The sequence below is a fragment of the Aricia agestis genome, chromosome 6 (genome assembly GCF_905147365.1).
Source record: "Aricia agestis chromosome 6, ilAriAges1.1, whole genome shotgun sequence".
NCBI classification, from domain to species: Eukaryota; Metazoa; Arthropoda; class Insecta; order Lepidoptera; family Lycaenidae; genus Aricia; species Aricia agestis.
The window spans coordinates 8,354,865-8,367,881 of NC_056411.1; the positions used below are offsets into that span (position 1 = coordinate 8,354,865).

The 13,017-nt window shown below is 35.0% G+C and overlaps 2 protein-coding genes across 5 annotated transcripts; one reads left to right on the top strand and one right to left on the bottom strand.

Annotated features, from left to right (window-relative positions):
- Nucleotides 1–2,460: 2,460 nt before the first annotated feature.
- Nucleotides 2,461–4,324, top strand: LOC121727852 (5-hydroxyisourate hydrolase). Its single transcript, XM_042115880.1, has 2 exons — nucleotides 2,461–2,930; nucleotides 4,193–4,324. Exons 1-2 carry the CDS (start codon nucleotides 2,676–2,678, stop codon nucleotides 4,277–4,279), a joined length of 342 nt encoding a protein of 113 aa, XP_041971814.1. The 5' UTR covers nucleotides 2,461–2,675; the 3' UTR covers nucleotides 4,280–4,324.
- A 2,031-nt stretch (nucleotides 4,325–6,355) lies between these two features.
- Nucleotides 6,356–10,486, bottom strand: LOC121727838 (RNA-binding protein 5-like). Of its 4 annotated transcripts, XR_006035732.1 has the most exons (4): nucleotides 10,460–10,486; nucleotides 8,032–10,182; nucleotides 7,298–7,353; nucleotides 6,356–6,945 (listed from the first exon to the last, which is right to left on the bottom strand). XR_006035732.1 is itself a non-coding variant. In XM_042115864.1 (3 exons), exons 1-2 carry the CDS (start codon nucleotides 10,469–10,471, stop codon nucleotides 8,035–8,037), a joined length of 2,160 nt encoding a protein of 719 aa, XP_041971798.1. In that variant the 5' UTR covers nucleotides 10,472–10,486; the 3' UTR covers nucleotides 7,222–7,353; nucleotides 8,032–8,034. The 4 variants fall into 4 exon arrangements, 3 of the variants coding, with proteins under 3 accessions (XP_041971798.1, XP_041971797.1, XP_041971799.1); XM_042115864.1 differs by lacking the exon at nucleotides 6,356–6,945 and having other exon boundaries at nucleotides 7,222–7,353; XM_042115863.1 differs by lacking the exon at nucleotides 6,356–6,945 and having other exon boundaries at nucleotides 7,222–10,182.
- Between the last annotated feature and the right edge of the window lie 2,531 nt (nucleotides 10,487–13,017).

Below are 13,017 nucleotides of genomic sequence, written 5' to 3' on the forward strand. Positions count from 1 at the left end.
AGAAGATTAGCGACAGCCAGAACCAGACTAAATCACATCAAATAAAACGTCGCCCAACAGAAACGAAACAAATATTAAATTCTATGAACGTAGAAGAAAGGAAAAAAAATCCAGAAGACACGGAGAAATTCTTAAAGAGGACCATACATAAACACGATCAAACAATTTCAAAGAAATATAAAAGAATAACGCTACATAAGTTTTATCCAAAAAACATAAAATATAAAGGGAAATTCACAAACCCTAAAGAAAATATTATCTACCCGGAAGATCAATATGCCATTAAGCACCTGGATCTAGACGAGAAGAAGACTCATCAACGCTTTTTATTCAAACTGCAACCCAAAGAACTGCCATATTGGAAAATACACCAGAATCACTAGTATTAGAGATCTTGGATTACTTTAATTAAGCACCTATGTACCATCGAGGAAATTTGATTCCTGCAGTTGACGGACCTACGGCATGTGGTGGACTTATGAGGATGTCAATTCAATGTTCGATTGCGATCAAATTACTTAGGTCCACCATCTGCCAAGGAACCAACTTCTCTGATAGTACCTACATTAGTAGTTATAAGATTTATATCAAAGCAAGAGCCTGATTACATTTCCATCAAATACTTTAGGTTTAGTTACGGACAGTCCTTAAATCGCACTGACCCTTCTTGGGGGAATGGAATTTAAAATGTTATTGCTGCTCCCTGGAGTTATCACCTAAGTCGTCAGTCGACACTCGACAGTGGTCACAGATTTAGGGTAACAGTGGTAAAAGGATTTTATACAATTTCAGGTACGGTACTCAAATAGTTGGTAGGTATATTTTACTTTAGTTACTGACCTTATTACTTTAGTTTAGACTTATCAATATTTACTTTATGAGCTTCTGCACGACCATGAATAAGAATAGATTGTTAGGTATGTGTATGATGATAAGAAAAAATGTGATAAACTGACTCTCACACTTGTTATCACTTTGTGTTTATAACTCTACCACAGTTAAATATAAGGGTTAGTACTCAGTGGAACTATTACAATTTTGAATTTACATCCATAGAAGTGTATGTACTTCTTTATGTAGTTTATACTTTGTTCCACTTAAAGTCGTACTTATATTTAAGTTGTGATCGTTATAAACTCCCATCTAATTTACCTACTATACATTTTATCATTGGAGAAGTTGTCCCAATTATGTCTTTTTAACCGACTTCCAAAAAGGAGGAGGTTATATGGTTGTCTGTTTTAAATTTATTTTTTTGTATATTCTACGATCACTTCGCCGTTTGTGGACCGATTTTCAAGATTTTTACGCTATTGTATCGGGTTTATTCCAAATTTTGTACCATGTTCATAAAAAAAGGTGACTTGATGATGGGATCTATAATTATTAATCGAAGAAATTCCTCGCTATTTATACCAAAAACCCATTTATCTGGATGATATTGCGATTTCGATTCATAATCAGCTGAAGTATTTCAAAAGGAAACATAAAGTGATTTTGGATAAATAACGAAGTATTCCAAGAAAATCTTACCAAAAAGTCAGATTTTGCACCAAGATATACCACGGTTCGAAGGTGGTGAACAGATCTCCGGCCTCCTTAAAGATACTATGTTTGGGGGTTTCGACGTTGTCTAAAGAATTGAAGGCATATGCTAATGGTATATTAGATTAATCATCATCATAATCGTCTCTACCCTTACATCTTGCAACATCACATTACGACTCTATTATTAGTATAATCCGAATTTGGTACAATTATTATTACGAAGGTGATGATCTGATGATGGGATCTTTAAGCAATCGAGGGAAATTTTTGAAATTTATAAAAGCACGCGTCATGGTGCTTAAGATGTTGTTTCTAGTATCTCAAGCATATTATGTTACAAATAAGTGAAATTTCATACGAAGGTGTCTCTAGATCCAAATTCCAAAGGCACATGAACAGAACTTCTGAGCCTTTACCTAAACATAAAAGCTTGGAAATTTCAGCATCGCTTAGATAACTGCAAGCATTTACCACAATTTCGCTTACAGTAATATAATGGAGATAAATACAGAATAAGTTGAGGTTCAGTCGAATTTTGAAAAAAAAATTTGTTTCAGTTGTATTTATGGGGACCCCTAAATTTTTTATAATTTTTCCATTTTTGTATCAAAATCAATCGGTTCACAGACTACATCTTACTAAGTTTCAATAGTATAGCTCTTATAGTTTCGGAGAAAAGTGGCTGTGACATACGGACGGACAGACATGACGAATCTATAAGGGTTCCGTTTTTTGCCATTTAGCTACGGAACCCTCAATAGGCACTAATGAAGAATAAGAATTATAATTTCATACCTACTTTTTAGACCATTTTAAGAATATATTTTTTACCTTGGAAGTCGGGTTAATTTTTTTGTTAAAATATAATAATTACTTATTATAAACAACCCTGCACTGTGTATTGTGTAACAGAAGTGAATAGTTTAGCTACAGCCAGCAGCAATAAGGTAATTCTTATTAACAAAAAGTAATTAGGTGGGAGGTGAATATTAACGAAGCAAATTTACATAAACAAACCCGTGTAGAATAGGCCTAAATGCAATCTCGCAGCGTGTGACCCCACACAAAACTTTAGTATAAATGTCAGTGTTAATCTGAACACACGATTCGTTTACGAATAATTAATTATGTCGCGACCAGTCCTTACCACGCACGTGTTGGACACGTCCTCTGGAAAACCGGCGAGGGATTTATTCGTCGAATTGTACAAACAGAAGGACGATAAATGGACGCTGTGGCACAACACTATTACATCGGCAGACGGCAGGATACAGTTCCCCTTCTCTAGCGAAGTGGTGGGAGCGGCAACTTACAAATTAAAATTCAACGTTGCGGACTACTACAAACAAAATAATAAGGAAACGATTTATCCCTATGTCGAGGTAAGTAAAATTTATGCCTAACAATTTTTAAAGAAACTCGATAACGAGTAGATTTTCGCCTATTGGTAAGCAATAATTACCGCCGAGTACTGACGGCAGTCGGCACTAACCCCAGAAGAGACGTATTGCCAGGCGCCAAAATCGATGCCAAACTTCCCTACTAACTAGTCGGCAAAATATAATGCTTGCCGTTGCCGGTTGAGTCAGCCTATTTTATTTTTGTTTTATTCATGCGTCTACCGCAATTTAGTATGCTCCTCGACGCTCGTGTCACGTGTGAGTTCTGAGAAGTCAAAAATGTTGTGTAGAGTGCTGCATAAGCTATGTCCACACCATGCACTTTCATCTTCAATTTTTTATTTTCGTCATCTTCTTTCAGCATGGTACATTTTGAGTTAATGCGGTCCCCGATTCTTCGGAGCTCGCGCGATGAATATCACGCGGCGCAGTTTGGGAACCCCTGCCTTATACACAATCTATACTAATATTATAAATGCGAAAGTATCTCTGTCTGTCTGTCTGTCTCACTTTCACGCCAAAACTACCGAACCGATTGTAATGAAATTTTGTATACAGATAGTCTAAAGCCTGAAAAAGGACATAGGCTACTTTTTTACTTGAAAAAAGCGTTGTAAGGGGGTGAAAATGCGTAAATTTGTTCAAATTAAGTTAGTTACAAAAATTCATAATAGATGGCGCCGTGCGTCTTCTACATCGCGCTAACGCTTGCCCAAAAGTCTTTCTATAAGAGGTGGTATTATCTTACACTCGATTTCTTCGATTTTATTTATTCTTTACGTTATTTACTAACCAGTACTTTATCTATGCAGTGACGTAACCTTAAACCTATCAATGATAATTAGTTTATGGGTAAAGTTGTGTAATTGGGGGGCTAAATAAGCTTAAAAATTTGGCATAAAAAATAAAAATAATATAAAGTCTAATAAAAAAATTGAAATACCTATTATGTGCACACTGCACAGCTGTTTTGATTTAAGGGGTGCCAGGGTTTTTTTTATAAAAGCTTTTGACACCAATATTGTTGACATCGCGCGCTATAAACTGAAGTCCACGCAACTATTTAACTTACCACCATCGCCATAGTTTTGTCGAGTTCTCGGTGGTCACCCTTCGAAGACTGGACATTATGGCAAAAAACAGCTGACGCGACTAGTTACGCCATAGATAATACATATATATTGAGTTACGCGGACTGATGAGCCCGCGTAAGTATTGTTTATTCAGAATGTTTTTTTTTTCAGATTGTATTCAAGACAACGGAAGGGGAACATTACCACATCCCCCTGATACTCAGCCCCTACAGCTATTCTACTTATCGGGGCAGTTAACTTGTAATTCGTCATAATTCACAAATAAAGGCATCCAAGCAACAATACAAATTTTTATTGGTTTGGAAGTTACATGTTCCTGAATCCTGACTTTCAAGACTTAGGTACTTAACTACTAATGAAACTTATATTTTATTAAGGGCCTGTTTCACCGCTTCCTTAGCACGGGGATTGAAATTTGTTTCCGATCTTCGTAGACAAAATATAGCTATAGTTTTTTTGATAAAAGATCCTACGTGTAAGTAAATAAGGTCGTAGATTCATTGTCAATGTTATTTTATTTTGAAGTGCATTTTGTGAACTGTTTTTATTATCCATTGTTTAGCGTGGGAAAATTGATAATTCCACCCTCAAAGAATCTACATCGCCAAAGTGCTAGACAAATTGTAACATTTTATAAAATGTTTATAAATCCGAGCTCGCAAAACGTAAAAGTTACTCGAAAAACTTACATAAAAAATGATTATTGTTGCCGATGAATCTACGACCTTATTTACTTTATGTCAGGAACTATTTTCCAAGAAACTATAGTTATTTCTTGTTTTTATCTATTTCTTCTAGATTGACAATCCCCGTGCTAGGACAGCTGATAAGGCTATTCACCACTTAATTTGACAGATGGAGTATGGAAAATCTGTCAAATACCCTATCGGGCACCTTATCAGGAAGCGGTGAAACAGGCCATAAGTATCTTGAAAAGCTTAATTTAATAATTATACTTTTCTTAGGCGGCGGTATATCTAAGTAGTTAAGTAATTACCTAATATGCATTCGGTAGGTACTTAGGTACTTTGGTAGGTAGGGAAGATGCATAAGATCAGATTACTCGTAAGCTCGTTTGCTCCTTAATTTCTTTGGCAAGTAGTTTACAATATCACATTCATTATTGTATAAAATTAAATAATTTAAAAATAAAGACAACTTGTAGTCAGCCAAATTGATACTCATTTAAGTTTATAGGTTAAATAAAAGAAATAAAATAAGTAATGAAGGTATTTATTCAGAATAAGAACTTTAAATAAACAAAAAACTTAATGTATATGTACTTAATTGGAATTTATAATAAGTAGGTAATGCTTGACAATTCTAAAACCTATATTTACATAATAGAGAACTTAACAATAACAATTATAATGAATGAAAAATAATATACATAAGTACTAATTTATTACGTATCGTTACATTAAATTTTAAAAGGTGCCGACAAGCCGGTGTCCCCAATGTCGACTTTATCCACTTGGCAATCAGGTCGACAAAGAGCATACCACCTTATCCACTACTATACTGTAAAGCTGTTTAAAGTTTAAACATTTTAAAATATAAATGCTCCAATGTCTTATTTACTTCACACAAAAAGCACTAAATAATAATAAAAATATGAGTATAAAGCTGCTATTTGCTTAATAAGCCCATTATTTACGGTGGGTTGCACCAGAGGTGTGGTTAAAGTTAAAGTTATGGTTACATGGGCGTATATAAGGGGGGGGGGGTCATGGGGGTCCGGACCCCCCTTCCCCCTTATCAAAGCTATATATACGCCCGTGTATGGTTGTATGGTTATAGTTAAATATGACTGGGTTGCACCAACTAACTTTAACTACAGTGCAAAATGTCAAATCTTTGGTTAAAGTTAAATATGGCGACCTTACCTCCGCTCATACGTGAATTTCTCCGGTTAAAGTTAAAGCTAAAGGACGCCATATTTAACTATAAAAATAACTTTAACCTTAACCACGCCTCTGGTGCAACCCAACCTAAAAAGCATATTGTTCACATCATCTACATTAATTATAGAAGTAACAAAATATATGTTAAGAACTATAAGATTGGATTGCACCAACTAACTTTAACTGTAACTATTGAATTTCAGACTTCTGCTCCAGGCTGAGCACTATAATATAAAACTGATAAGACAACCTAGGTATTTTTCCAATGTTACAAATAAGTGATCCAAAGTTTTATCATAATATTTACTATTCAATGTTCTGATAATTATGGAATTGATATTTACTTGTTTCACTTTATATACTTATTTGTAATACCTAAGTAATAAACTAACATATAAGTTTAAAAATAACATATAAGTTTTCTTAATCAAAATGTAGGAAGTCTATTTGGACACTAAAAGAAATTACCTATGTACTTATAACTGAATTAAAATTTTATTAGAATATACTTAAAGAAACTTAGTGACATTTAAAAAAAAATAGTTGATAGGTACTTATTTTACCGTTTCTGAAGACAGGTTAGTAATTCTTATAATTGATTAAAATATATAAACATCTGGTGTACCAGAGCTTAGGTATATTATCTTTTAGAAATATATAATTTGGCAATTGAAAAAATTATAATGTAATATAAATAGTCTTATACATAATATGCTATAACATCAAATGGCTAGATTACTTCGTTGTAACCGTACCTCCTTAATCAGGTTGCTTCAAGAAATTATCATTATTTATTTAATTAACGTCAATAAAAACTTATTTGTTCCACGAAAATGCAATAAAATAAAAAATAAAAACTGTACAAAAAATGATAGTTATAACAAGTTATAACAAGTACCTAATGCCTAGTGCTACTAGAATACTTGAATAAACTTTTATTCTTTACAAAATATATTATTTGAATTTTTGTTTGGCACGCAGTCTCGCAGCTGGCTGATTCTGTAAGGTAAATGGTCACATTCATAAATAAAGTGTCATTTACATGTCTTGTTCTTTTCCATTTCTTCCTTGTCACTAAAGTACACTAAAATCACAGTTTTATCACAGATTTCATGTCCAATTTGTCTCTACTATATAGTTCACCTTTGTACCCTTACCAGGAGCTTCTTGTAAGTATGTCAAAAGTACTTTAAATGCAAAAGGAATTTATATATTTTAAGATTGAATGCTGCAACAGTGAAGTTACAGCAATCAAGTGAGCATCACTTTTTTCAATGTATAGGAAGGCAAAATCAATAAACCTGTTAGGAAAAAAATATTAGTCTTTGCAAAGGCTAACTTAAATACTTACTGAGTTTATGCTAGGCAGATCTTAGCGCAGGCCCATCGATAACCCAGGCACCACATCTATTTTTGTGAAGACAGAATCAAAAGATTAAAATATGATTCAACAACACTTTATGACAAACCCAGTATTTTTCCCTTCTAGCCACCGAATCCATATATCAATTGAAGAAAATATTTATTTGCTTCGTTCCATAACTGTAGTCGCTTAGAATATTGTTGTAAAATTTTGAATTAATGTTAGGATGGTTTTGTAGCATTCTGTTAGACATAGTTAGTACACAAAAAAAATATAAGAAATTCTATACAAATAAATAAATATAATTTAATACATAGATGGTTTTATGAAGAAAAAAAGAATAAGACATGACTAACAAATCCATGTTGCTGTCATTGTCTTATATTTTGGATTAGTTGGTCCCTCCTTATTTATTATTTATTTATAAGGTAGAATAGTTATAAATAATACAATTTAAACAATGATGTATTATAATTTATAAAACAATGACTTAATTGTGCAAAAAATTGTGAAGGTAACTTTCAGTACCAGAAGTTGCAGCAAAATTATAAGTACCGTATCATAGGATAAAAATGAATGGATATACACAATATTATAAAAATATGGAGTCATGTTTCTGGTTTTTTAATAACAATTGCAATGTTTTTCCATATTAAACTGACCTGGAAAATCCAACCTGTAACAAACAATGATTAATTACTTTTAAGAAAGGTTTAACTCACCTCTTACTTTCCGTCCTCTTCTTGGCCAACCACTTCTTTATATCTGGCAATCATAAGTTTCTTCACAGTGTCTCTGTATGTCAAACCAGGTGTAGGAGTATATATGCCCCTCTTTTGTCCCAATCCAGCCAGACTTGGTCGTTGTTCTGCCTCAATGGGATTGATCCTTCCCTGTTCTTCCTTACCCAGGCCTTTACCCTCAGACCAACCCATCTTTTGAAGCATTTTGCCACCAATCGTGTCCACAACTGAGGGAGGTGGATAGGACACAGCCGATGTAAGAATTTCAGGTGGTTCGTACCTCTTTCTGATTGGTGGGGGCTCATCTTCCCCAAACTTCAATCTTCTCTCGGCTGCTCTGTCCCTGTAGCCATTTGTTTGTGGTAAGAGATCATTTTTCCTATTGAATTCAGCTAAGTTCTGCTTATGCAAGTCAGATAAAGTTTTGTGCTTATTCAAAACATCTGCAGAAGGGAATTTTCGTTTACATAGTAAGCAAGTCAGTTTAGCCCAATCTATTATACCTTCATCTAGGTCTACCGATGCAGAGTCTGTTTTCTTTATTAAAAATTCTTCATTGTGTACAGCAGGTGGTGATATTTCTCGCACATGAGTCAGCGATGGTCCAGCACCGAGGACGGAAAAGCCAATATCTGCTGAACCTTTACTAGCACTTGTGTCGAGTGGCTGTTCCATAACAAAGTTACTTTTAGCATTTTCTTTTTTCTGATTTAATGTGCGAGCCCATCTCTCCATATCCTTGGCTATCTTTTTAGCTACCTTTACTTTATCCTCTTTCTCTTTCTTTTTCTTTTCCTCTGGCTCCTTTGTTTCAGCTGGCTTGCCACTCTCGTTAGTCTGATTTTGTACAACAGCCACATATGTTGATGTTGCTGCATTCCAGTACATATATTGGCTCGTTTGACTATTATAAAAGTATTGAGTATTACCATCATAGTATAAACTAGTTGCTGGGTCATAATAGTATCCAGAAGAAGCATCATATAAAAATGTACTTACATCTGGAGCAGTGTAAACAGTTTTACCGTCTCCAGTGGGAGCTTTGACATTAGTAGCGCTCTGGGAGGGAGTAACGCTAGAAGCCCAGGTCATGTTACGAGCCTGGGCTGCTGATATAGCAGATTGAGCGACTGCTGCAGCAGCATTCACTCGGTCTGCCTCTGATATTGACTGAGAAGAATTGTATGCAGTTGTTGATGCATAGTATGCACTATAATCAGTAGAATTGACGGGTTTTGAAATCTTTTGAGGCTCATTATAAAAGCTAATTAATACTTCTCTACCATCTATTTTTAAAGGGGGTTCTAGTGCTAAGAGTTCAGAATGAGCAGCTGTAGAATCAGCTATGGAATTAAAATTAATGTATGCTAAGCACTTGGACGCTCCAGTTAATGTCTCCCTACCAATAGTAATACCGGCAATTGAATCTAGAACCGACTTTGAACAGCTGTTTTTAATAGCTTCTAAGATTTTTTCTTCAGTTGTCAAAGCATCGAGACGTCTGAAAAGCAAGCGTTTGGTAATACCGGCCCCTGAGTCTAAGCTTCCACTTCTGTCTGAATCACCACCATATATTGTACCTTCTGATCTTTTCCCCGAGCAATTTCGTCTGTAGCAAATTTGACGCCTTTTAAAATTGTACGAACCACACTGACAAATCCAGTCGCCCGGGGAGGCGTGATTCGGAGCTTGGTTGTCGTCATGTTTCTCTCTTTCGTATTTTCCTTCATAACTATCGACGTTGCTATCTTGTCGCTCTCGGCTGTCGGATCGACTGCTGGACTGGGACTCTGGTCTTTTGTCGAGATCACTGGCTGTAATTTTAGGAGGTGAAGGTGGTAAAGGCACTCTCTCATCGTGGTGTCGCGGGGATCGTCGACGATCTCTGTCGCGAGGTTTGTCGTAGCGGTCGCGACGGCTGTACCGATCCGAGTCCCGATCGCGGTCCCGGTCTCGGCGATCGCGGTCATATCTATTATGTCGATCCCGGTGTGGACGGTCCCTAGACGGGGATAGACGGCTTCTATCAGGACTTTTGCTGCGACGCACTTCCCACAATGGCGACCGACTCCGATTGTCCCCCCAGCGGCTCGCGCGATCGTCCCGGCCACGCCAAGACATCGTTACTGCCTGTGAACATCAAGCACAATAAACCAAGGATACACTCAAACCCTCTCTTCTTTCTTACTCCCCGTGCTTCGATGCTTCCCAATTCCAAAAACCTAAATGAGTACGTCATTTTGTTTTAACCTTCTTCGTTTATGTTTTACCTGAATTCAATATCCTTTGATGTAATTTAAGTTAAGAATATCTTAATTTGTTGAAATTCGATAACCGATGCAATATGAAGTTATTCACGAAAAATTATAAAATGAAAACTTTGTTCAATGAAAAAATCAAAACCTACGCCAGTAGCCATGTTTCAATTAGTTTTTTTTTCATCCACGCGTAGCGCAGTGTTGCCAGCACAGAGTACTTTGTTACATAGACATAATATATCTTTGTTATATGTTGCCAGACGGCCAACTCGGTTTCTCCCCAAGTGTTCCCCGAAATCCTCCCAAAATTCGGGATTTCAAGAAAAATCGCCCCACAAATTATGAAAGAAAATTTTTGTTCATTATGAATGGGAATTTCACAAATGGATACGATTAATTCGTCCAATCATTACAGAATCAGCATCTTCGCGAGCTCCTTGATCATTTTTATGGTTCCGTGAATCGTAACCAAAGGGTAAAAACGGGACCATAGTACTTATATTTAGCCTACTGTTCCCAGATTTTTTTTCCTCCAACTATCCCCCCAAAAAATTGTACCCCCCAATTTTCCCCCCATCACCTAAAAAAACCCCCAAATTTGGGGGGATTCTGGCATCACTGCCGTAGCGTAGCCACAGAATGCAAATAATGGCTGGTTTACACATGGTTTACACGTCTAAATAAGACGTATATATATTATAGGGTAAATGACTAGTAGACTGGACAGTACCAGTCATTGGAAAAAGCACAAAAACACAATATTTACTCATGTTGCTTTAAAAATTGCCTGTTTTTAAAGTAAAAGAACCCCTGATTTTAAAGAAAAACAGGTAGTTTTTAAGCAACCTTAATGAGGGATTTTCCTATTTTTTAAATAGATTGTCAAACAGTTTCCATTTTAGTAACTAGATGGCGTATGGGTAGACAACTATCGGTAATACCTGGGAATACCATCAATAATTGCTACAAAACTGGGCAAATGAATGTAAAACTTGATACATTTCAATTTGAAAAAGACGCAATAATATTCCAATGAATAGGATAATAAAGTTATTATAACGATGTTTTAGCTAAAATTCACGGAAGAAATAGCCCTATTTACCGATATTTATACCAAATGTCACAGGAATAGGCTACTTGACCTAATTTTTTTCTTCATGCAAATCGCTTCTTAATCATTCATTTTTACAAAAAAAAACTAATATTTTAATATTTTACACAATAGAAACCCATAAAAATGTTGATTGAAAAATATGCCTTATAAATGGCGCCGAAAACCATAAACCTATAATGCTATATGTCTATGCCGAAAACACTGTCCGCCATAGTGTGACGTCATACGTTTTGTATTTTAAACTCTTTTTATTGAAAAAATTTTAATGTGCTAACTGTACGAGTCTAAAAGTGCCCAAAAATTATAAAATAGTAAATAAGAAATTAGAAATCATTTGTTGTTGAAAACTTTTGGCCATTTTATTTCCCGTCTACAATAAATGGAGATAATATATAAAACTGATGTTTTATTTCAATTATTCAAGAAAATATATTTTAGAAATCTTTCTAGGCTTATTCTTATTATTTATGTACAAATAAACTTACATATAACGAGCGCGATAAATAAAAGATACTAAATTAGGAGTCTGATGACGTCACATCCGAATCGGAAGTACCGCAAAAGCGTTTTCGTCAGTACAAATCCTATTTTCATAAAATCGTATTTTCAAATCGACTTTATTTATCAATCATAAGCTTTTATTTGATGATAAGGGTGAAATACGGTTTCCTAGGCCAAGTTCTACTAGAAATATGCATTAGTTCAATGAAATTGAATATAGGTCAAGTAGCCTATTATACATTTTGGTTTTGACAACATCTTGCCTGCACTTGTGCAAGATAACGGATATTTAATGACTAATATTTTACCAATAATCAATATCAAAAACCCAAATAACACAATTTGGGAAAAAATAATAAAAACCACACCAGCAATAAAAAGTAGAAGAAGTTTGAAAGTGACATGCCTGCCAAAACTCTTTCAGTTGTCAAGTTTCAGTTTGACAAGTTTTTATTATGTCAGCGTGTTCCTAAACTATTACCAGTGTACCGGCCTAATCGCTTAGGCCAATGATCGCTTAGGTTTAAGATATTTTGATTTATGTCACACTTGACAGTACACTGATATTTTTTGGAAACACAACCCATATGTAGTCAGTGATGCCAACCTGCAGATAATTTCAGATCGGTGAGGAACCAATAGAAAATCTAGAAGTGTCTATCCTTACGCCATCTAGTTAAGATTGTTAAAATTAAAATTAAAAAATATAGGTAAATGAAAATCCCTCATTCCTCGCTATTTATATCAAAACCGCATATTTATCTGGATGATATTGTGATTTCGATACATAATCTGAAGTATTTCAAATGGAAACTCATAGTGATTTTGGATAAATAATGAAGTATTCCAAGTGAATCTTACTAAAAAGTAAGATTTTGCACCGAGATAATATTATACCATGGTTCAATATAATAATATAGTACCTGGATGACCGAGTTTTGCTCGGTATAGCTAACACTCATTGACTTCGTGTTACTTAATAACGCCATCTGCTGGTCGTTAAAACAATTAGTTGCTAACAAAATAGTATTATTATTCGCCAATAGATGTCAGGAAGAGTCATATTTTTCAGTTTATCGATTATCGATAAAA